This window comes from Moschus berezovskii, chromosome 12 (assembly GCF_049115385.1).
Source record: "Moschus berezovskii isolate FMDL1 chromosome 12, NW_MosBer_1.0, whole genome shotgun sequence".
In the NCBI taxonomy this organism is placed as follows: domain Eukaryota; kingdom Metazoa; phylum Chordata; class Mammalia; order Artiodactyla; family Moschidae; genus Moschus; species Moschus berezovskii.
The window spans coordinates 61,645,682-61,670,749 of NC_142471.1; the positions used below are offsets into that span (position 1 = coordinate 61,645,682).

At 36.3% G+C, this 25,068-nt stretch overlaps 1 protein-coding gene across 5 annotated transcripts in view; it reads left to right on the forward strand.

The window, feature by feature from the left end:
• Nucleotides 1-25,068, forward strand: part of TBC1D12 (TBC1 domain family member 12) — a 92,494-nt gene that overhangs the window by 59,440 nt on the left and 7,986 nt on the right. For all 5 annotated transcript variants that reach the window (XM_055425043.2, XM_055425044.2, XM_088842146.1 and 2 more), the window contains 6 exons: nt 7,325-7,440; nt 15,735-15,817; nt 17,661-17,778; nt 18,996-19,102; nt 23,434-23,514; nt 24,497-24,585. In XM_055425043.2, coding sequence (XP_055281018.2) covers nt 7,325-7,440; nt 15,735-15,817; nt 17,661-17,778; nt 18,996-19,102; nt 23,434-23,514; nt 24,497-24,585 — 594 coding nt within the window. The remainder of the gene's footprint in view (nt 1-7,324; nt 7,441-15,734; nt 15,818-17,660; nt 17,779-18,995; nt 19,103-23,433; nt 23,515-24,496; nt 24,586-25,068) is intronic.

Consider the following 25,068-nt stretch of genomic DNA (forward strand, 5'->3'; position numbering starts at 1 on the left):
ATATTCTTTCTCTCTGCCTGAAAGATCTCCTTTAAAATATAGAGCAGGTCTACTGACAACAGATTCTTTCAGGTTTTGTTTGTCTGAAAACAAACAAAAACATTCTTATTGTGCTTTTATTTTTCAAATATGTGTGTGTGTGTAGAATCCCAAGTCAACAAGTTTGTTCCCTGTTTTTTAATTATTTTTTTTCTTTCAGCAATTTAAAGATTTTTCCATTATCTTCTGACTTTCATAGTTTCAGATGAGTCTGAGTAATCAGGTCTCTTTTGAATATTCTGTGTATTCAGTAATGACTTTCCTATCTGGTTGATAGGAATGTGACTACTTCTCAGCCGTGGGTGAGCTGTGGGAACTGTTTTACTTACCACTGCATAGTAATTGTTCCTTCCCCAGAAGTTTTTTTTTTTTTTTCTTGCCCAGTCTTATAATGTTTTGCCCTACACACATTCATTTGGTATTCAGATAAATAATACCTCCAGAGGACTTCTAATCAGATTCCTAGAGCTCTTTCTCATCAGAATGACTCCTCTTCTGATGCTCTGACCCACAAATTCTGCCCCCTACCACCCCTGACCATTCCAACTAACAGTTGGGACGTTCTTCCAGTTCTCCCTTGTGCACTGGATGTCCAGAACTGCCCCCATGCATAATTTTTTTTTGTAGATATTAACATTTTATTTTTAAATTTATTTTAATTGGAGGCTAATTTCTTTATGGTATTATATTGGTTTTGCCATACATTGCAATAAATCCACCACAGGTGTACATGTGTTCCCCATCCTGAACCCCCCTCCATTTCCCTACCCATCCCATCCCTCAGGATCATCCCAGTGCATCAGCCCTGAGCACCCTGTCTCATGCATTGAACCTGGACTGGTGATCTGTTTCACATATGATAATATACATGTTTCAGTGCTATTCTCCCAAATCATCCCACCCTCGCCCTCTCCCACAGAGTCCAAAAGTCTGTTCTTTACATCTGTGTCTCTTTTGCTGACTCGCATATAGTGTCATCGTTACCATCTTTCTAAATTCCATATGTATGTGTTAATATACTGTATTGGTGTTTTTCTTTCTGACTTACTTCTGTCTGTATAATAGGCTCCAGTTTTATCCACCTCATTAGAACTGATTGAAATGCATTCTTTTTAATAGCTGAGTAATATTCCATTGTGTATATGTACCACAGCTTTCTTATCCATTAGTCTGCAGATGGACATCTAGGTTGCTTCCATTTCCTGGCTATTATAAACAGTGCTGTGATGAACATTGGGGTACACGTATCTCTTTCAATTCTGGTTTCCTTGGTGTGTATGCCCAGCAGTGGGATTGCTGGATCGTATCAGAACTCCCCCCATGCATAATAATAGAATGATCAATAGGCTCACCTTGTTTGTTTCCCCTTTGGGAACACAGAGGTTGTTTACAGAGAGACAGTATGAATTACCCCTTCCTTGCCCATCAAGTGGGAATCTACCTATCTTTCTGAATTTTTTTGTCCAACATGTATATATAACTTTTAGAAATGTATAACAGATGAAAATCAAATACTTGTTTCTAGTGATATATTCAATTTGCATATATAATAGTATATTAAGAAATAGTACCTCTTTATTCAGATCTGTTTGCATACATCTTCCATGTCAATATATTCAGCATCATTGAGCATTTTTCTGGTCTTTAGCCCCAGAACAGAGCATCTTCACTTTTGTCCAAGTTAGTAGGAGGTACATCCCTGGTGGTTCAGAGGTTAAAGCGTCTGCCTCCAATGCGGGAGACCCGGGTTCGATCCCTGGGTCGGGAAGATCCCCTGGAGAAGGAAACGGTAATCCACTCCAGTATTCTTGCCTGGAGAATCCCATGGATGGAGAAGCCTGGTAGGCTCCAGTCCACGGGGTCGCAAAGAGTCGGACACGACTGAGCAACGGAACGGACGGACGGACAGACAGTGCCTTTTAACTGTACTATCTTGTTACTAGAAATTTTGTCTCAAACCACAAATTCAAGATGCATTATATCTTTTCTTCTATTTGTTCTGTAAGTATAAAATTATGATCTCTATAACTTAGTCTCTTTACAGTGGTGTTTTAAAGACTCTTCATGAGTGTTTACAATTGAATGGTTATACCTCCAGGAATTGGGAATCCTTCATTACTTCATATCCATTTTCTTCCTTTCCTACTCCAATTAAACAAAGCCACAACAAAAAGTATTGAACAAAATATCACCTTCTAAGATTTTCCTGTGGTCCAGTGGTTAAGACCCCACGCTTCTCCTGTAGTGGGCATGGGTTTGATCCCTGGTCAGAGAAGTTCCACATGCCACAGCAAAAAATAAATAAATAAATTACCTTCCAAACTAGATTCAGTATTGACTGAGATAATTTCAGAATGATGTACCTCCTCCAAATAGTGCCTTGCCATTCAAACTAATAGAGAAAACACCCATAATATGAGAGATAATAAGCAAATATGCTTTCTCTTTTCTAAGAGATTATTTGAGGAAAAACATCTTTTTCATTTATGTGAATCTAGTATTTCTTTGCCTTGGAATAATAAGTAAATTTTTCTACTCTATGCTCATGGGGATGATATCAGTTGCTTACCATCTTTTGAACAGACTTAGAATTACGTATTTGCCTCTAATTTTCTTACAATAGAAGTGAGTGAAGTTGCTCAGTCGTTTTCCGACTCTACAACCCCATGGGCTGTAGCCTGTCTGGTTCCTCTGTCCATGGATTTTCCAGGCAAGAGTACTGGAGTCAGCTGCCATTTCCTTCTCCAGGGGATTCCCAACCCAGGGATCGAACCCAGGTCTCCCACACTGCAGACAGATGCTTTACCGTCTGAGCCATCAATAGCTAGAATAAATTATCCTACAGATATTGCCAGCCTGCCTCTAGCATTGTTTTCATCTTCTATTCTAGTTATCCAATTAAGTAGCTTTCATAGAACAATAGTTGAGTGAAAGATGAAAAATAAGTTAAATTGACAAAATAAACAAGTTTTGTTCCAATACCTCATAGAAATATATTTCCTTAGTTCAGTTCAGTTTAGTCGCTCAGTCGTGTCCGACTCTTTGCCTAAGTTAAGAGAAAAACTAGATGCTTCTTATCTTAACATTTGGTAGGTAGCTCCAGCAACTCAAAATAAGTCAGTTAAAACTGACTTTGGGAATTCCCTGGCAGTCTGGTGGTTAGGACTCTGTTTTCGCTGCTGGGGGCCCTGGTTCAATCCTTGGTCTGTGGGGAACTAAGATCCTGTGAATTGCATAGTGTGGCAGAAAAAAAAAAAAACCTTTGTTGTTAGGAAATGAGGCGGATTGATGCGGTATTTTCAGACAGTGAGTGTTCTATAGGTAGCATTATATACTGATATCCTTGGACTATGATATTTCCAGTCATTTTTTAATATTGTAAGGTTTCTTTGTGACATAAAATTATCAATTTTTTGTTCATTATTAAACTTCTATGGAAGGAATGTACAGGGGATTTTTATGACATGACACACATGGATTTAAAGTGAAAATGGCTTCAGGAATCTCCCCATGATGTACTATTTAGTTGTATTTTTAAATGATGTCTTGTGGATATCAACTTCATATCAATAACTTGAACACTATTATCTCTCTCTGTTGTCCTCGAATTGAGTGATTTAAGAATAATGTGATTTTCCTCAGCTACAGCAAAAGGCCCTGATTAACTTTAACTCATTGATAAAGCTTATTTCTCAGGTCATTGTGATTGCATGTTGAATGAAGTGTTTACTGGGACCTTCCAGGAAGGGTACTTTGTTTTTCTTTTGTGAAAGTTACTATTAGAAGAACAGCTAGAGGATCTTTGAAAGTTATGCTCTAAGGGTGTGACAGTTGGCATTGCTACAGTCATTTCTCTGATCAACAAGCCAGCCTCCAGATGAAGCCCACATGTGGAAGAGGGTGTAGCTAAGAGAGTGGTGGAGAAGGGAAGTCTCTGACTGGTGCTCTGAGCCTATTGGTCAAACAGAAACCAAAGTTATAGAGAGTTGTTGTTACAGAGACCTAAATATACAGAATATTAGTCCTGTGGTCTGATTCATTTGCCTAAATGTATTTGATATCACTTTGTGATTAATTTTGAAAGTACTGATACTTGATATTTTACTATTTCTGATACAATTTGTACTTTTAATCATGTTAGACTAGCATCTTTATTTGGCAAATATTTGAGTCATTAAAGATGTATAAATCTATCCTATTTTCAGATGAGGATGGATTGATACCATGTTTTAAGCTTTTTAAAAAAATCACCCTCTATAAATTTAAAGCATTTTTATGCTAAACATCTGTGATAGGAAATACTTTAATATAAATTCCTTCTTCTTCTCATGTGAAAAATATTTGAGTGACAATTCTGTATAAAGCTCATTTGTAAGGTGAATACATAAATGATATTGGTGAACTTGCTTTTCTGCTGCCTTTTATATTAAACGTGTACTTAGTTAATTTTTAGTAAAAGATTTCACTCTTTGTTCAGTCTTTCGTGGCTCTCCATTTTGCTCAGCATGAATTCCAAGTATTTTTGACAGTGAAAGGCCCTATAATTTAGTCTATACTTTATTTTCCATCCTTTTTCATATTCATTGAGATTAATAGTTCCCTAATCCACACTTTTGCTTGTTCCCCCTCACCTGTTCTTTCCAAGTCTTTCTGTCTAATTAATTCCTATCATTTTTGCCTTGGTTCTGATCCCAGCTCTTAAGTAAAGTCTTTGTCAGTGATCAACAGTGACTTTATATAAAATGGCCTCTCTTATAAATAAGCTACTTTATTTCTTGTAAGAAAAGTCAGACAACACTAAGTAAGACAAGTGCCCTTCTAGTCCAACCCTCCAGAGGGAAACCTAATTGTTCAAATTCCTTGATGTTTTTCTGTGTATATTTGACCATAATATGACTTACTTGGTTATCATGTCTTTTGACTACCATATTGGAGAATACAATTCTAGGGACTTAGTCATATTTGTTTGCTTTATCTTTTGGCAAAAATACTTCAAGAATGATGATATGTACTTCACATTGCATCACGAAACACATACTATCTGGTGGTCTTTTAAAATAATGTGTAAATGGATCGGTGATTGAGGTATTGTTAGCTTGAGCCTCCCATTTTAAAGTTCTCTGGTAGCCTCTCACTGAATGATTTCATCTATCTCATCATTTTGAATTATTATAGATAGCTAATTGACTGTCTGCTAATATCATCTTTGTGCCTCAGTTTCCTCTACTGTAAGTTAGGTGCCTCACAAGTTTGTTTCAAGAATTAAATGTATTAAGTGTTTTAAACATTGTGTGGTACGTGGTCAGTGTCAGTAAATGCTAGTTGTTATTTTTAATGTGTTGACTTAGGAGTTTTATTTTGCTCTCTGTGTACTGGCATTTGTTTGCATGGAACATGCTTTATTGGGTAGTATTCACTGCATTCTGTCTGGCAGTGAGTCCAGGTCACATTATAGGAAAACAAAGTGCCATGTAAATGATAACAAACCTCATATGTGTTTAGCATCTATGATTTTTAATAAGCAAACCATTAGCAGAAAAGGAGATTACACTTGAGTTTGTAATGAAGAAAAGAAATATTGATCATAATAACATGTATATCCTAGATATTAGAAAAATTTTAAAACAAAAAAGAAATGAGTGACTCTACTGTTTTTGACACTGAAAGGCTGTACAGTTCTTTTGATGGGAGTTACTAAAAATAAACAAAGTTCTAAATAATTTGAGAAAGAAGTCTCTAAAAATCCAATGCAGTCATGCAAAGGAACTCTCAGACTAACAGCTTAGATTTAGTAGAAGGAAGAGGAGATGTAGAACTAAAGAAAGTTATAAAAGAATAGTATAGGGACTTCCCTGGCAATCCAGTGGCTAAGACTTCGCCTTATAAGGCAGGGGGTGCAGGTTCAATCCCTGGTCTGGGAGATAAGATACCATGTGCCTAGTGGCCAAAAAACCCAAACATAAAACAGAAACAATATTGTAATGAATTCAATAAAATGGTGCACATTAAAAAAAATGTTAAAAAAAGAATAGTACAAACCATTGTAAACAGTGGCAGAAACCAAAAGTAAAGCTTAAAGTTTATAGAAAATGATTGACATTGTAAATTGTTTTTTAAAGTAATATCAAATAAGATGAAGCTTCAACAAGATTATCAGATTTTTAAGAGGGATGGAACCGTTGTTTGTATTTTGCAACCATCAGATTCAGTAGTGAGAATCAGTCTTTGAGTTAGAAAAAATAGTAATTTAAAAGAATTATATGCCATGGTAGGAAAACAGCTAGTTAATAAGAGAAACACTTGATCACTTTAAGTGCATTTAATTTTCTTCATTTGAGTTAATGTCTCTATCTGCCAGTGAACTTGAAGATGTACTCATGAGTAATCATTGATAATAACATGAAAAATATATTTGTTATCTGGAGATGATCAAATACTAGCTTGATTTCTTTTTGTTTTAGAAAGGGAATAATGTGGGTTCTAGAAATTATGTCACAATCTTGGTATTGATCTGCAACTTTCTAGAAATTTCAGCAGAAGCTTGTGAACATTTATGAAAAATGCTCAAATGTAGAAATTTAAATATGTCCAACAAAAACATATCATGTTAAAACAACTTCATTTCTTTTAAGAGAATTATCAATTCAGTTGAATGAGAAAATACCATAGTAACAGTTTTTTTTAATTTTAGTGAAATATTTGAGTCTATGGCCTTTTTTTGGATAAGATACGTTGGTGAATTGTTGTTTCAGTTTAAAATAAGTAGGTAGATTTATAGTAGTTAGATTCTGAGTAGGTTGAAATCCAAAACCAGTATGATTAGAGGTTCAATGTCACACTTGAGAGAGATCTTCAGAGCATTTAAACAGGATTATCTGTTTCTTGTGTCAATATTTTTATCATTGATCTGGCTGAAAGTTTAGAAAGTAGGCTTATCTGATGTAGATTATTCAAAGCTGGACTTTGAATAATGGAAGTGATATCATAGACTTGGAAACTGGAAACTGATATCATAGAATGCAAACAAGAATATCTTCCTAAACCTTACCTAATTAATCTAGTACATTTGTACCTTCCCCTCTTTTAACATACTTTCATACTTTATATATTACATAAATTAATAGTTTAGATTGCTTCAGGGCAAAAAGGTAACTTTTTTGCCTATCTGATATTTTTAACAATTTAATGTATGAATTGTATGTATTCCTTATTATAGCATAATATCTTAAATTATAAAGATTTAATTGGAAAAGTCGCTGCATAAGTATATTTTTATCTACCCTAGGAATATGAAGCACGGACAGGGAGAGCCTGTAAACCACCACCTCAGTCTTCAAGACGAAAGAATTTTGAATTTGAGCCACTTTCTACCACTGCCCTGATTCTTGAGGATCGACCATCGTAAGTATTTCTCATCAGGCACACTGTTTGTATTTTAAACCTAAATTTAATTTTTCTTATTAGTATTTCACTTAAAAGATATCAAGAAATTAAAGAAATTGGTTTTAAAAAGTTCTTTTTAATCCCACTGATGAATCCTAACATAAATAAGGAAGAATTGTTGATCTCCAAGATTTATGCATATTTTCTGTAAGTCTTTATGAGCCAGTGTATGAAACATAAAATATATATAACATAATATATCTGTTACTGTGTCAGCCTTCCTCTGCCTTATCTTTTTTTTAATTGAAATATAGTTGATGTACAGTGTTATATTTCAGGTGTACTGCATAATGATTGGACACTTTTATATATGTTATGAAATGATCTGGATCACAATAACCATCCATCCATCCTGATACAAAGTTATTGCAGTATTATTGACATATTTCTTATATCTTATATCCCTGTGAATTATTTATTATATAACTAGAGATTTGTACTTCTCTTTTTTTTTTTAAAGGTCTACCAGTTTATTGCTACCAACCCATCTCCCTCCACCCTCATGCATGTGTGCTGAGTCATGTAACCCCATGGACTACAGCCCGCTAGGCTTCTCTGTCCATGGACTTTTTCAGGCAAGAATACTGGAGTGGGTTGCCATTTCCTTCTCCAGAGATTTGTGCTTCTTAATCCCCTTCAATCTGACTTCAGTGTTGACCATCTGGTGATGTCCATGTGTAGAGTCTTCTCTTGTGTTGTTGGAAGAGGGTGTTTGCTATGACCAGTGCGTTCTCTTGGCAAAACTCTTATTAGCCTTTGCCCTGCTTCATTCCTTACTCCAAGGCCAAATTTGCCTGTTATTCCAGGTGTTTCTTGACTTCCTACTTTTGCATTCCAGGCCCCTATAATGAAAAGGACATCTTTTTTGGGTGTTAGTTCTAAAAGGTCTTGGAGGTCTTCATAGAACCTTGAGCTTCTTCAGTGTTATTGGTTGGGGCATGGGCTTGGATTACCGTGATATTGAATGGTTTGCCTTGGAAATGAACAGAGATCATTCTGTTGTTTTTGAGATTGCATCCAAGTACTGCATTTCGGACTCTTTTGTTGACCATGATGGCTACTGAATTTCTTCTAAGGGATTCCTGCCCACAGTAGTGGATATAATGGTCATCTGAGTTAAATTCACCCATTCTGGTCCATTTTAGTTTGCTGATTCCTAGAATGTCAGTGTTCACTCTTGCCATCTCCTGTTTGACCGCTTCCAATTTGCCTTGATTCATGGACCTGACATTCCAGGTTTCTATGCAATATTGCTTTTTACAGCATTGGACCTTGCTTCTATCACCAGTCACATCCACAACTGGGTATTGTTTTTGCTTTGTCTCCATCCCTTCATTCTTTCTGAAGTTATTTCTCCACTGATCTCCAGTAGCATATTGAGCACTTACTGACGTGGGGAGTTCCTCTTTCAGTATCCTACCATTTTGCCTTTTCATACTGTTCATGGGGTTCTCAGGGCAAGAATACTGAAGTGGTTTGCCATTCCTTCTCTAGTGGACCACATTCTGTCAGAGCTCTCCATCATGACCCGTCCGTCTTTGGTGGCCCCACCCGGCATGGCTTGGTTTTATTGAGTTAGATAAGGCTGTGGTCCGTCTGATCAGATTGGCTAGTTTTCTGTGATTATGGTTTCAGTGTGTCTGCTCTCTGATGCCCTCTTGCAACACCTACCTTCTCACTTGGGTTTCTCTTACCTTGGACGTGGGGTATCTCTTCACTGCTGCTCCAGCAAAGCGCAGCCGCTGCTCCTTATCTTGGACAAGGTTGCCCCTCCTGACCTTGAACGTGGAGTAGCTCCTCTTGCCCTCCTGGCCCCCTCCACAGCTCCTTGGACGTGGGGTAGCTCCTCTCGGCAGCTGCCCCTGACCTTGGACGTGAGGTACCTCCTCTTGGCAGCCGCCCCTGACCTCGGACATGGGATAGCTCCTCTTGGCCGCTCTTGGGCGGTTGCAGCCTGGAGCTCTCCGTCGCTGCCCCTGACCTTGGACATGGGATAGCTCCTCTCGTCCGCGCTTCTGCGCGGTTGGTGGCAGCCGCTGTGCTAGACCTTTTAGAACTAAAAAAAAAGATGGCCTTTTCATTATAGGGGACTAGAATGCAAACATAGGAAGTCAAGGAACACCTGGATTAACAGGCAAATTTAGTCTTAGAGAATGGAATGAAGCAGGGCAAAGGCTAGTTTGCCTAGAGAACGCACCGGTCATAGTAAACACCCTCTTCCAAAAACACAAGAGAAGATTCTACACATGGACATCACTAGATGGTCAACACCAAAATCAGATTGATTATATTATTTGCGGCCAAAGATGGAGGAGTACTATACAGTCAGCAAAAACAAGACCGGGAGCTGACTGTGGCTCAGATCATGTACTCTTTATTGCCACATTCAGACTTAAATTGAAGAAAGTAGGGAAGACCACTAGACCATTCAGCTATGACCTAAATCAAATCCCTTATGATTATACAGTGGAAGTGAGAAATAGATTTAAGGGACTAGATCTGATAGACGGCCTGATGAACTATGGACGGAAGTTCGTGACATTGTACAGGAGACAGGGATCATGACCATCCCCACGGAAAAGAAATGCAAAAAAGCAAAATGGCTGTCTGAGGAGGCCTTACAAATAGCTGTGAAAAGAAGTGAAGCAAAAAGCAAAGGAGAAAAGGAAAGATATAAGCATCTTAATGCGGAGTTCCAAAGAATAGCAAGGAGAGCTAAGAAAGCCTTCCTCAGTGATCAGTGCAAAAAAAATAGAGGAAAACAACAGAATAGGAAAGACTAGAGATCTCTTCAAGAAAATTAGAGATACCAAGGGAACATTTCATGGAAAGATGGGCACAATAAAGGACAGAAATGGTATGGACTTAAAAGAAGCAGAAGATATTAAGAAGAGGTGGCAAGAATACACAGAAGAATTATACAAAAAAGATCTTCAAGACCAAGATAATCACGATGGTGCGATCATTCACCTAGAGCCAGACATCCTGGAATGTGAAATCAAGTGGGCCTTAAGAAAGCATCACTACGAACAAAGCTAATTGAGCTGTTTCAAATCCTGAAAGATGATGCCGTGAAAGTGCTGCACTCAATATGCCTGCAAATTTGGAAAACTCAGCAATGGCCACAGAACTGGAAAAGGTCAGTTTTCATTCCAATCCCAAAGAAAGGCAATGCCAAAGAATGCTCAAACTACCGAACAATTGTACTCATCTCACACACACTAGTAAAGTAATGCTCAAAATTCTCCAAGCCAGGCTTCAGCAATGCATGAACCATGAACTTCCAGATATGTTCAAGCTGGTTTTAGAAAAAGCAGAGGAACCAGAGATCAAATTGCCAGCATCTGCTGGATCATGGAGAAAGCAAGAGAGTTCCAGAAAAGCATCTATTTCTGCTTTATTGACTATGCCAAAGCCTTTGACTGTGTGGATCACAATAAACTGTGGAAAATACTGAAAGAGATGGGAATACCAGACCACCTGACCTGCCTCTTGAGAAACCTGTATGCAGGTCAGGAAGCAACTGTTAGAACTGGACATGGAACAACAGACTGGTTTCAAATAGGAAAAGGAGTACATCAAGGCTGCCTATTGTCACTTAACTTATATGCAGAGTACATCATGAGAAATGCTGGGCTGGAAGAAGCACAAGCTGGAATCAAGATTGCCGGAAGAAATATCTATAATCTCAGAAATGCAGATGACACCACCCTTGTGGCAGAAAGTGAAGAAGAACTAAAGCGCCTCTTGATGAAAGTGAAAGAAGAGTGTGAAAAAGTTGGGTTAAAGCTCAACATTCAGAAAACGAAGATCATGTCATCCGGTCCCATCACTTCATGGGAAAGAGATGGGGAAACAGTGGAAACAGTGTCAGACTTTACTTTTTGGGGCTCCAAAATCACTGCAGATGCTGATTACAGCCAGGAAATTAAAAGACGCTTACTCCTTGGAAGGAAAGTTATGACCAACATAGATAGTGTATTAAAAAGCAGAGACATTGCTTTGCCAACCAAGGTCCGTCTAGTCAAGGCTATGGTTTTTCCCGTGGTCATGTATGGAGGTGAGAGTTGGACTGTGAAGAAAGCTGATCGCCGAAGAATTGATGCTTTTGAACTGTGGTGCTGGAGAAGACTCTTGAGAGTCCCTTGGACTGCAAGGAGATCCAACCAGTCCATTCTAAAGGAGATCATTCCTGGGTGTTCATTGGCAGGACTGATGCTAAAGCTGAAACTCCAATACTTTGGTCACCTCATGCGACGAGTTGACTCACTGGAAAAGAGTCTGATGCTGGGCAGGATTGGGGGTGGGAGGAGATGGGGACGACAGAGAATGAGATGGCTGGATGGCATCACCGACTCGATGGACATGAGTTTGAGTGAACTCTAGGAGTTGGTGATGGACAGGGAGGCCTGGCGTGCTGTGATTCATGGGGTCGCAAAGAGTCGGACACGACTGAGTGACTGAACTGAACTGAGATAGCATATTAAAAAGCAGAAACATGACTTTGCCAAGAAAGGTCCGTCTGGTCAAGGGTATGGTTTTTCCAGTGGTCATGTATGGATGTGAGAGTTGGAATTTAAAGAAAGCTAAGCGCCAAAAAATTGATGCTTTTGAACTGTGGTGTTGGAGAAGACTCTTGGGAGTCCCTTGGACTGCCAGGAGATCCAGCCAGTCCATCCTAAAGGAGATCAGTCCTGGGTGTTCATTGGAAGGACTGATGCTGAAGCTGAAACTCCAGTACTTTGGTCACCTCATGCAAAGAGTTGACTCATTGGAAAAGAACCTGATACTGGGAGGGATTGGGTGCAGGAGGAGAAGGGGTCGACAGAGGATGAGATGGCTGGATGACATCACCGACTTGATGGACATGAGTTTGAGTAAACTCCGGGAGTTGGTGATGGATAGGGAGGCCTGGCATGCTGCAATTCATGGTGGGTAGGAAAGAGCTGGACACGAGTCAGCGACTAAACTGAACTGAATCCCCTTCACTTATTTGCCCACCCCCCTCCCACCCTCCTCTGTCTTTAAAGTCATGTTCCTAGTCTGCAGCTTTTTCCACCCATTATCATGATGAGTGTAATAAAATAATCTGGAGACAAACAGGTTGAGGTTGAACATGTTTTTAGATATACTGAGAAAAGAAAAACTGAACATAAGTACATTATTTTTTTATTCTCTTTACATTTCTTCATACTAAACAATTGTGATCCCAGTACTCTTTTTTTTTTTTTTTTAGGATTTGGTAAGTATGTCTATATTCATTGTTCATTAGTAGTAAAAAAAGTTTTTAGTTATGAGAACATGTCAGAGTTTTATTAATATTTCAGTCTTGCTGCAGGTGAATGAATAAGGCCAATTCAGAGAGTGCTTAGATAAGCAATGAAAGAATACCTGGCTAGGTAAAGAATTCTGACTAAAGATCTTTAGATTGACTGACTGACAGCTAGGTAGGTAATAGCCAAATTCCCAGACCTTTCTTAAACTTTTTAAAATTCATCCAAAATAGATTAAGCTTTTAACCAAGAATGGTAACTGCCTTCCAGAAGAAGTTTATAAAAATACAATGCAAAAAGTTTTGTTCTAAACAGTGTTTTGGGTAAATATTTCTTTGCACTTTTTACTCTTTTATAATTAAACTTTTCTTTTAAGCCATGTCTTCTCATTATTACCCTCATTTGGAATGCAGTTATTCTGTTTCTACTTGTTACCTGCCTCATCCTTTAAGGATCAGGCTTTTTCCTTTCTTTCAAGTCTGTTGACTTTTTCAAACTTCAGTGAATTCTTTTACTTCTGAATGCTTTTTAAAAAGACTTTGTTCTGTGTGATTTTCATGAATTGGGTTATGGTATGCTTTGGTGTAGTTTTCTTCATGTTCTATCTGTTTGGGGTTCATTGAGCTTAATGTGTCTCTGCATTTATAGTTTTCTGTTGATTTTGGTAAAATTTTAGTCTTTATTTCTTCAACAGCTTTTTGTTCTGCCCTCCCTGCTTTCTTCTGAGGTGTACATTAAACATATGTTACTTGATATGTTTCCATGTCCCATAGCTCATTTATTTTTTTGAGGGGGCGGGGTTTCTTCTCTCTCTGTACAGTTTTATATTGTTATATCTTAAAGTTCACTTACTTTTTCTTCTGTAGTATATAATTTGCTGTCAGTTCTATCTTTTGAATTTATCATTCTAGTAATTTTCATCTGTAGACACTGGATTTGGATCTTGGATTTCTCTTATCACGTTCCTTTCTTCTTCTTGAGTATATTTGTAACAGGTTTATCGTCCTTGAGTTCTAATCTTGTTATCTGACATTTTTGCACTATTTCTGCTGATTGATTTTTCTTCTCATTATGGCTTTTATTTTCCTGATTGTTTACATCCCTGATAATTTTTATTGGATACCAGATACTGTGTTTTTACATGGTTGGGTATTGGAGTTCTTTGTATTCCTTTAAATAAATATGTTTTGGTGTGATATGGAATACCCTATTAGGAGATTTTCCCTGGTGGCTCAGAGGTTAAAGCGTCTGCCTCCAATGCGGGAAACCTGGGTTCGATCCCTGGGTTGGGAAGATCCCTGGGGAAGGAAATGGTAACCCACTCTGGTACTCTTGCCTGGAGAATCCCACAGACGGAGGAGCCTGGTAGGCTACAGTTCACAGCGTAGCAAAGAGTCGGACACGACTGAGTGACTTCACTTTCTTTCTTTCACTTTCTACTTTGATGACCCAGTCCAGGGTGATTTTGAGAATGTTCTACCCATTTCTTTCTGGTGTTTCTTTCTCTGGCCACTATAGTTTAATCACTCACATACATAGTTCAGTGTTTAGCCAAAGCCTCTGCAGCTGCCTTCTCTCTGGTACACAGTTACTCAAATTCTATCTCAAACTCTTGTTTTCTCACTCAGCAAGACTGGTGGGCCCTGTTTTGGCACTTCCTCCCAGCACTGAGACCTGGAAACTCCAGGGAGTAAGGTCAGGCATCTGCAGGGTTACCTTGTTTCCTTTTTCATAAGGAGCATGGTCTTGTGCTGCCTAAGTTCCAGCGTCTTAAACTGTAGTTTAATGTATTTTATTTGTTTTTCTGATTAATTAAGGCAAGAAGGTAAACCTGATCCTCTTATTCCATTATGGCCTGAAGCAGAAATCTTAACCTTTATTCCTTCCTGCTACAACGTACCTAAGGAATCTTAACCTGAGATGGCAAGAAATAGAATATATAATTTGAAAGTTTGTCACATACCCTTCCCCACCTAGCCTGTTGAAAAACATTTAAAAAACTGGTTCTAAAAACTGTACATTATTATGACATATTTGGATATGTGGTAATATTCAAATGTATTTCATTTTGCATAGTCATATATCTAAATCATGCCTCTGTGAAGCCATTGATTTTATAAACCAAAATATATGCAAGTGAGTAACTGATTATCAAAATTTTATTTAGAATGTTATGTTAAATCTCTAATATAAGTGGAAAGCATATAAATACTTTTACTTATTTACCAAGATAAATGAATGCAGATAGCCACACTTGAATATTTATAGTAGCTTTTATTCATAGTAGCCCCTAACTGGAAACAATCTAAATGTCCATCCACATGGGTAAATGGAACATTACTCACCAATTAAAAGAAATCATTACTAATACACAGGACGAAGTGGATGAATATCAAAAATACGCTGAGCAAAAGAAGCCAGGCACAAAAGAATCTATACGAAATTATTTATTAGATACTAATTAATCTACAGTGATAGGATCAGATATTTGATTGCTTAAGGTAGGGGTTTGGTGAGTATTAAGCGTAAAGTGGTCAAAAACTGTGGATTAATGCGAACATTCTATATCTTGATTGATGCGTTTCTTGCACAGATATATACATTTGTCAAAACTCATCAAACAGTACTCTTAAAATATGTATGTCTATTTTGTTGTGTGAAATTACACCTCAAAAAAGTTGACTAAAAAATAAACTATAGTGAGTTTAACAAATAAGCTAGAATTATTGGCTAAAATCAAACATGTTTAAATGACATATAAACAAATATATATGATATTTGATATATATAACAAATATTAGCAACCTGTATTCTGATTCTTTTCTAAAATGCAGAGTTCTTTTCAACCTTATACTTTCTTATTGTATGAAATGTGAAAATTAGGTTAGAAATTCTTTTGTTACTGGCTATAAAAAGAAAGGAGGTCAGTAAACTTAAGTTAGTCTTTTAAAAATTGGCTTAAATTTTGTTTTTCCTCAGAAATCTTCCTGCCAAATCTGTGGAAGAGGCTTTACGTCACCGACAAGAATATGATGAGATGGTGGCTGAGGCTAAAAAACGAGGTATAAAATTTAACTCCAGGTGACATATTTTATTAATTAATGTTAGTAGGAAACTCATTTCCTACTAAATTCATTTCAACAGGATGGCAAATGGTGAAATTGACCAAGTCAGTCTTTAAGATGATGCTGACTAAATTTGTTCTTAAAGAGAAATAAAATGTCATACAAGAATCATAGTTTTTTAAATACTTTTACAAAACTAGTATGAGGAGAAAGGCTTATGTGTATAAATTCACACATTTATTCATTCTCTCTTCCAACCAAAAATAAAATATAAGGATGACTTAGCAATACTTACTTACCTAAGTATTGTTAGATCAGGGTACATTTTTAGAAAATGTTAAACAGTTATCTATATTTTTTGGCATAAGCTTTATTAACAACTGATATTTTTTAAAACTTTGACGTAAGTGAATCAAATATTATTATAATATACACTTCTGCTTTGTGGCACAATCTTTTTAGAAGGCATAATTATGTAAACATTGGTTAAGTTTATTTTACTATACAATTTGAAATATTTCTAGCATACCCAACAAATTTTAGTTGACTTTTACTTAACATTGACATTCCTATTTGATTAATATTTAAGATGATTATTGATAAATTATATGAACCTAACAATATGATATGATAAAGGTAACATTGAATTGGGAAGTCAGAAGGTCAAAGCTTTAATCTTGTTTTATGCTTCCTGGATGTGATACTCTAAATAAATCTTAATTTTCCTCATCTGTGAAATGTTTGTGTGGGTTGGGGAAGAAGGGTGGAGGAGGGGGCAGTTGACTATGTCTGGGCTTTTTATGCCCTTTAGTCAACTCTTAGAATCTGAATACATAAATAAAAGAATGTGGAGCTATTTACTTGCCCCCTTAAGATGGTTTGTGACTCATATGTGAAACACAATTAGAAAACAGTTTAGCCAGCTAATCTCTGAAGTCTCATTGGTTCTAAAATTTATTCATTCTCTGTGTATGTACTTCTCTATTTGGGGGGCATCTCTTATTCCAAAATTGTGATTCCTGATCATCAGAGTGGTGTTAGGTGTATGTGTGTGTGTTAGGAGGATTTTAAAATTTCCATGTAATTAGTAAACTGAAACATCATAGTAAAAGAAAGGGTCACTGTAATAGTGCCATGGCAATATCATTTCTCAGCGTCATGTGGGTTTTTGTTTTTTGTGCCACATGGCATGTGAAATCTCAGTTCCCCAAGTGGGGGTCAAACCCACACCTTGTGCATTGGAAGTTCAGAGTCTTAACCACTGGACAACCAGGGAAGTCCCTGTCATATGGTTTTATGTGAAGAAATTCATAAACCCGTTGTATGAAAAAATGGTGTTGGTTAGTTGTTCACAGTTGTTTATTTTTACATAGTTAATTCATGAAAAATTTTACTTCATTGATTAAGTGTAAGTGAAGTGAAGTCTTCAGCTCAGTCATGTCTGACTATTTGCGATCCCATGGACTGTAGTCTACCAGGCTTCTCTGTCCATGGGATTTTCCAGGAAAGAGTACTGGAGTGGGTTGCCATTTCAGACTGTGTGATATAGTAGTCTATTTAAATTATTTTTTCTGAGCTTTGTTCCATCCATTTTTGTAGAATAGAAGAAGCTACTTTTAAATTATGTTAATCAAGTTCATTTTTTCCTCTTTTTCCCTCTTTCCCTCCGTTCCTCTTCCTCCTTTTTCTTTTCTTCCCCTTCTTCCCTTCTTCATTTCCAGTCTTCCTTTTACCAGAATATTCTTTATAAAAAAGTCTCTTTTGTAGACTTGGGTAGAAAGAGAAGGGCATTTTGATCTGGCTGTTTTATATTGAAATAATTTTTACTTGTTTAAAACAGAAATTAAAGAAGCACATAAAAGGAAAAAAATAATGAAAGAACGGTTTAAACAGGAAGAAAGCATTGCAAGTGCAATGGTAATTTGGATCAATGAAATACTACCCAATTGGGAAGTAATGTAAGTAAGCAGACTTTTCCTGAATTTCAGTCTGTCTCCAAAGATCTCATGTTTCCAATTTTATATTTTGATAACTTCTAGCATGTATCTTATGTTTTGGCTAAATTATACTGTTAACCAGTGTTTAAAAATTTTCATGTTTATCTCTGTTCTTTGCTTTTGTAAATCCCTCAATGTCTAATGCCTGGTTCCCTTACTGACCACCCTCTGCATAGCAGAATTTTATCTATCATTTGAATCACATCTGAATACTTGTTGATCCATGAAATTTCTAATTTCCTGTTACCATATTTTCTTAATTCTAATGTATTGTCTATATTGCTAGATGTACTGTTGATGTAATAGCAGGATTTTTGGCAAAGAAAATATTAAACATATACATTCACTGTAATATGCATTTATTAAATGGTAAATATTAAAGTGATTTTAATACGCTTCTCATAATCAAGATAATATGTTATATATGATCTTTCCCTTCTGTAATGTCCCATTATACTCTGAGACTAATACACTTCGTGTGTTACTTTGCCTTTTATTTTTTGATAATGCTTTTATACATGCATTATTTTTCCTCTAGACTGGTGGGAGATGACTTCTGCAATGCCAAGTATAGGATGTGCTTTGGGAATGTATTGAATATTGGCATAATCTGACATATATTAGGCTCTTTACATAAGTAATCACATTTGATTCTCACAATCTTTATTCCCTTTTATCTTATAGGGATTCTCAAAGTCAGAGAGGTTAAGTGATTTGCCCAAGGTTGTACAATTAATGAATGGTTAAACAGATTTGAACTCAAGTCTATCTGATTTTAAAGCCCACACTTCTTTCAGTAGACTTTGCTGCCTCCCAAAGACTAAGGCTTTACCCATAGTAAATACTTTGTGCTTTTGTTTTTGGTACTGAATTGACAATGCATTTTTATATTCTTTTTATTATGTTTTTTTATAATTTTCCTATATTTCTTATTCTCTCATTGTACCCTTAGTGTAAGTGGCAGTTATGGAAGACAGTTCCCTTTAAATTACTGTATATTTTTTAGGCATTTTTTGCCTACATGCATGAACCCAAGGAAAGAATGCATCACATACTTAAGTCTCTATGTTCTAAAAAATCATTCAGCCATTTGGCTATAGACTAGGTAAACCAACATGGGACTAGTATTTTTGGTATAAAAAGTAACTTTCTCCTTTTTTCTCCCCCTTCAATTCTAGGCGTAGTACGAGAAGAGTTCGAGAATTGTGGTGGCAGGGATTGCCCCCTAGTGTTCGTGGGAAAGTTTGGAGTCTAGCTGTAGGAAATGAACTAAATATCACTCCTGGTTTGTATTCTATATTCAGTTACTCCCATACATGTTAATAGCCATCTTCAGAGTTATAAAACAGATTAATAGATTGGTCATTTAAAAGGCACTACCATATATATCATTTTAAGAGCATACTTCATTCCCCACACCCTCTAAAACCTGATGCAATTTAATAAGTTACTGTATTTCATATTATGTATATAAAATTTGTGTGTTTTCCTTTACTTTACAACTATCAATAATAATCTTGGCATCCAAATATCTTAAACTGTGGATAATAACTTCAAAAACTTCTGGGTCTAGGTAGCAGTAGATGAATACGCATATACAAGGAAAAATAAAATAGTCTAGTTGTGGACAAGTTTCCTCTTTATTCAAAGAAACATAAATATTATGGGAAGGATAGAAATTTCTTTTCCTATCTGTCTACCCAAACCAGTCATTTTGAATTTTTTTATTTAAAAACTTGAAAAAAACAGAGGTAAGATTCTCATTGTTTTTATTTTTTTAAGTTTCTTGAAACCTTGAAGCATAGGAGTAAAATGTAGATAGGAATAAAATGTAGTGTAGTTTTGATGAACTAAAAAAATTAGATAAAATAGGGATAGTATCACATAGAGTAAAATAATTGATAATATTAAAAATGGTCTGAATGATAATGCCAGATAGAGGCACCACAAAAAGACTTTTAGGGATTCTAGTATAATAATATAAATAATACACATGTTTTGTACAATAAAAGCACTGTGATTAGTTGTGAAAATATGCAAACTCTGGAATTAATCAGTTAGGCTTTTCTTAATTTCTCGTGGTGAGAAATTGATGAATTCATGAGATAATGTATTGTAAAATATGCTTTTCAAAGACTGTCTTTAACAAATTAATTTATATGCTTCTCCCTTCTGCCTTTATGAAAGTATTGAAAAACCTATACCTAATTGAATTGTGTTTATTTGATTTCTTAAAATATGGCAAGTAGTGAATCGTAACTGTAGAAATGTAGCCCATTGTGTTAAAATAAATCTGGCTAAGGAAACATAGCAAAAAAAAAAAGTGATGCCAACTTTGAGTAACATGATCATATATGGTTTATAAAATTGATTTTCACAAATACCCTATAATGAACATGTCATTTTAACAACTTTTTTTTCAATTAAAAAATAGAATTTAAGGGAAGTATTGAGAATTAAATTAAGCTTAGAAAAGGATTGTATTGGTTTAAAGTCTTAAGAATCAGTTTGTATACAGGTAAGATGATGAAGTACTGGTGGCTATGTTTTATTTGCAGTTTTGTTGAGAACTTTAGCTTCACAGTATTAGGTATATATAACTTAGACATTAAAATATTGATTAAGTTGGTGTTAATCTTTTGCAATACTCGAACTGAACTGAACTGAATCATAAAGTTTTTTTAAGCTAAAAATTTATAAGGCTTATAAAGTAACTGGGTCATTCATTTTTAAGGTAATTTTAGCTTCTTTCAATTAAACAGTTATGTATTCAGGAGTGAATGAGTTTCAGTTCAGTTCAGTCGCTCAGTCGTGTCCTACTCTTTGCGACCCCATGCACTGCAGCACATCAGGCTTCCCTGTCCATCACCAACTCCTGGAACTTACTCAAACTCATGTCCATTGAGTTGGTGACGCTCTCCAACCATCTCATCCTCTGTTGTCTCCTTCTCCTCCCACCTTCAATCTTTCCCAGCATCGGGGTCTTTTCAAATGAGTCATTTCTTCCCATCAGGTGGCCTAAGTATTGGAGTTTCAACTTCAGCATCAGTCCTTCAAAAGAATATTCAGGACTGATTTCCTTTAGGATGGACTGGGTGGATCTTCTTGCAGTCCAAGGGACTCTCAAGAGTCTTCTCCAACACCACAGTTCAAAAGTATCAATTCTTCGGCACTCAGCTTTCTAGTCCAACTCTTACATGACTATTGGGAAAAAGATAGCTTTGACTAGACAGACCTTTGTTGGCAAAGAAATGTCTCTGATTTTTAATATGCTCTGTAGGTTGGTCATAGCTTTTCTTCCAAGGAGTAAGTGTTTTTTAATTTCATGGCTGCAGTCACCATCTGCAGTGATTTTGCGGTGATTTTGGAGGTACTCATTCTCCTTTTTTTTGTTAGTGGTGGGAAGAAAGCTAGATTTCAATGGAAGTAAATTTACTTTTGGTAACTTTGTTTAGTTTCAGGGGCTCTAATAGTTTGACTTTTTTTTCTGTTGTATTTGTTTTAATCATGAAATCTGTAACCATTCAGTTCAGTTCAGTTCAGTCGCTCAGTCGTGTCTGACTCTTTGCAACCCCATGAATCATAGCATGCCAGGCCTCCCTGTCCATCACCAACTCCCAGAGTTCACTCAAAGAATAGTAACTCTGAATAGAGGTTCTAAAGTCAGTCACATGTTGTTCAGATCTTAGTTCCACTATATATTAGGTTTGTGACCTTGGGCAAATTACTTAACATCTAGAGGTCTTAGTTTTCTCTATCTGTAAGTGGGGATGAGATAATTAGCTATCTCAAAGGAGGGTTCTAACAGTTATTTGTGATAATAAATATAAAATTATAGTGAAAATAATATTTACTGAGTGTATACGGTATCATCATTGTCAGAAAAATCAGAAAGTGAAATGTACACTGATTTCAAAGTATTCTCTGTTTAAGTCCAAGATACCTCTTTAAGTCTGCTTCAAGCTCTACACTTATAGATACAGAATAAAATGTGTGACATGCGCAGTCAAGCATGGAATCGAACCGAGATGCAAATCAGCTTATTATAGATAAGCACTTAACTCTTCCCGGGAGAGATATCCTTTGATATTTGGAAATACAGTGCTACATTTTTATTATTGGGTTAATTTTGTGACTTCCAAAGGTGATGTTGTTATTTGGCGAGCCTTTCTTCTTCCAGGACAGTTTTGACATTTGAGAAGAATAGTGAAACTTTTAGACCTTGCTTGGAATTAGTTTGAAATCAAAAAAGTGCAGACTTTAGTTTGATAACTGCAAAAAAATTATGTCTAAATTTTAAGGTTATATCTACATCTTATATGAATATTTGTGCCCACTGATGGAGTTGGGCACAAATAATAGAAATTTTAAGTTTTTTCTTCTTTTAAAAATTTGTTCTTTCCAAACCATGAGTAGTAAATACATTAAAAAAAAAGATTAATTGAAGCAAAATATGTTCTTGGTATTTGGGGCAGTATTATATAAATTTTGATATTTGGGCAAGAAATACTTTCTGCTGTTTTGTCATTGAAATTTACTATTTTTATGTAAATTTTAAAATATTTGTAGTGGTTAGTTAGAAAGTAGAAACAATTAAAATTTGAGAGTTGAGAAAAATTTTCAATTTCTTTTGTTCTTGAAATTTTAATGAGATCCTGTATATGAAAGCACAGAGTAATAGTCTCAAAAAGTGATTGGGCAATTGAAGTAAAAACGTAGGGGTTGAGATTTTTGTACGTAGGCCTTCTGGCGAAATCTGTGAAGTTTGGTAGCTTTGAATAGCTTGTTAGCCTTATCATAATATCATAATAGAGATATCATATCATAGCAATATCATAATAGAGAAAACAATTTTAAGAGAAGGAAAGCAAGAACCAACATTTGTATTTATTAAGGATCTATATGGTGTCAGGAGCTTAACATAGATTACCTTATTTAATCATGGGCTTTCTGGATGGCTCAGCAGGTAAAGAATCCACCTGCAATGCAGGAGACTCAGGAGACTCGGATTTGATCCCTGGGTGGGGAAGATCCCATGGAGGAGAGCATGGCAACCCACTGTAGTATTCTTGCCAGGAAAATCCCATAGACAGAGGAGCCTGGCTGACTGTGGTCCATGGGGTCGCAAAGAGTCAGACACAACTGAAACGTCGGAGCACACAGATACAACCCCATGAGTAGGTGTTACTTTTCTCCAGTTTACCGACGAAGACAGCCTAGTTCCAGAGTGATCAAGGACCTTTCTTGAAGTCTCACAGGTAGTAAGTGGCAGAGCTGGAATTTGAATCTAGGTCTGACTGACTCTAAGAAAATCATGTTTCTGCTATTCCACAGTGATACTCCTTTAGCGGAAGCATCTTTTCCAGCCTGTTAACATTCATTCTATATTGTAGCTATTTGGATGACCACTCTGCAGTATTTTATCTTTCTGGTTGTGTAATGAATAGTTTCGGTAGAATCAAGTATTTCAGTTTACCACATTTTTGATACCTGCCACATAAGAGAAATCTGATGATATAGTAAGATTTTTATCTTTATTTTTAAGAGTAAAAATAGGAATATGTGGATAAATTTCTTTCTTATTATTTATGAATTTTTATTCTTGTTTTTCCCTAGAACTTTATGAAATCTTCCTCTCAAGAGCAAAGGAACGGTGGAAAAGTTTCAGTGAAACAAGTTCAGAGAATGATGTAGAAGGTGGGCTATTTTTGTTGTTGTTAATAGAAATTTCTCAAAATCCAGGTGCTGAGATATGAGTGTGATTTTTACAATATGTCAGGAACTGCAATAATTCTTTACATACATTATCTCCTTTAATATTCTGTCTGTTCTGTTCTGTTCTGTCGCTCAGTCGTGTCCGACTCTATGCGACCCCGTGGACTGTAGCCTACCAGGCTTCTCCATCCATGGGATTCTCCAGGCAAGAATACTGGAGTGGGTTACCGTTTCCTTCTCCAGGGGATCTTCCCGACCCAGGGATCAAACCCGGGTCTCCCGCATTGGAGGCAGAAGCTTTAACCTCTGAGCCACCAGGGAAGCCCCCTTTAATATTAATACCCTTTAAATAGATGTTATTATCCTGAATGATATAAGAGGAAACTGAGGCTCAGAATAGTTAACCTGGGAACAGTGAAGCTGTGATGTAAACCCAGGCTGTTGGACTCCAGAGTCCAGTGTTTAATCACAACAGTAAAACTAATGGGGTGCAGTATTTTTAGGCCACCTCTTACTTAAAAGATAGATGATCTTTAGTTCTTTAGGTTCTTTAGTTCTTCTTCACTTTCTGCCATAAGGGTGGTGTCATCTGCATATCTGAGGTTATTGATATTTCTCCCAGCAATCTTGATTCCAGCTTGTGCTTCCTCCAGCCCAGCGTTTCTCATGATGTACTCTGCATATTAAATAAGTAGGGTGACAATATACAGCCTTGACGTAGTCCTTTTCCTATTTGGAACCAGTCTGTTGTTCCATGTCCAGTTCTAACAGTTGCTTCCTGACCTGCATACAGGTTTAAGGCTATAAGTTCCAGGAAAAGCTGTGACGTTTCTTTAAAGTTATTGATTATTCAGCTTTTAACTTTCCTTAAGTAACATACATGCTGTGTGATCATTCTGTGTTTACAAGATTGAACTTGGTATAACAAGTAATCATTTCAGTTTTATCTACCTGGCAAATGCAGGTGTATCTGTTGCTGATCGAGAGGCCAGTCTAGAATTAATTAAGTTGGACATATCCCGTACATTTCCATCTCTCTACATCTTTCAGAAGGTAAGGGTATCTCAACTAGCTTATAGCAACTATTCTTTTTTAATCCAACAGAACAAATTCTCTAAATGCATAGCTGTTATTTTTTAAAAGCATAACATAAAAATTGGAGGCCTTTATATAAAAAAGGCAAAACTAGTAGGAAAATAGTAAAGGCATTTCTGTTATTTTATTCCACTGACTGGATGCGTTGCAGTTAGAATAACATGCAAAGGTACTTGATGAGTTTTCCCTGAAGTGAATTTCTTTGTCTAGTTTCTATTCTGTAAAATATCTGAATTTTAACATTTTTGCCTAGTAAATTGGTAAACTATAAGGAAGTTTGCTCCAAAACTTAATTTTTTTTTCAGAATTATTATGAAAATAGGAAGGTTTGTTTTTTGTGTGGAGGTTATTATGAAATTGCTTACATTTTATGAGGAGAGTAATGATTACATTTTATACGTATATATGACAAGTCTTTATTCATGGAGTTCTTCTCTATGT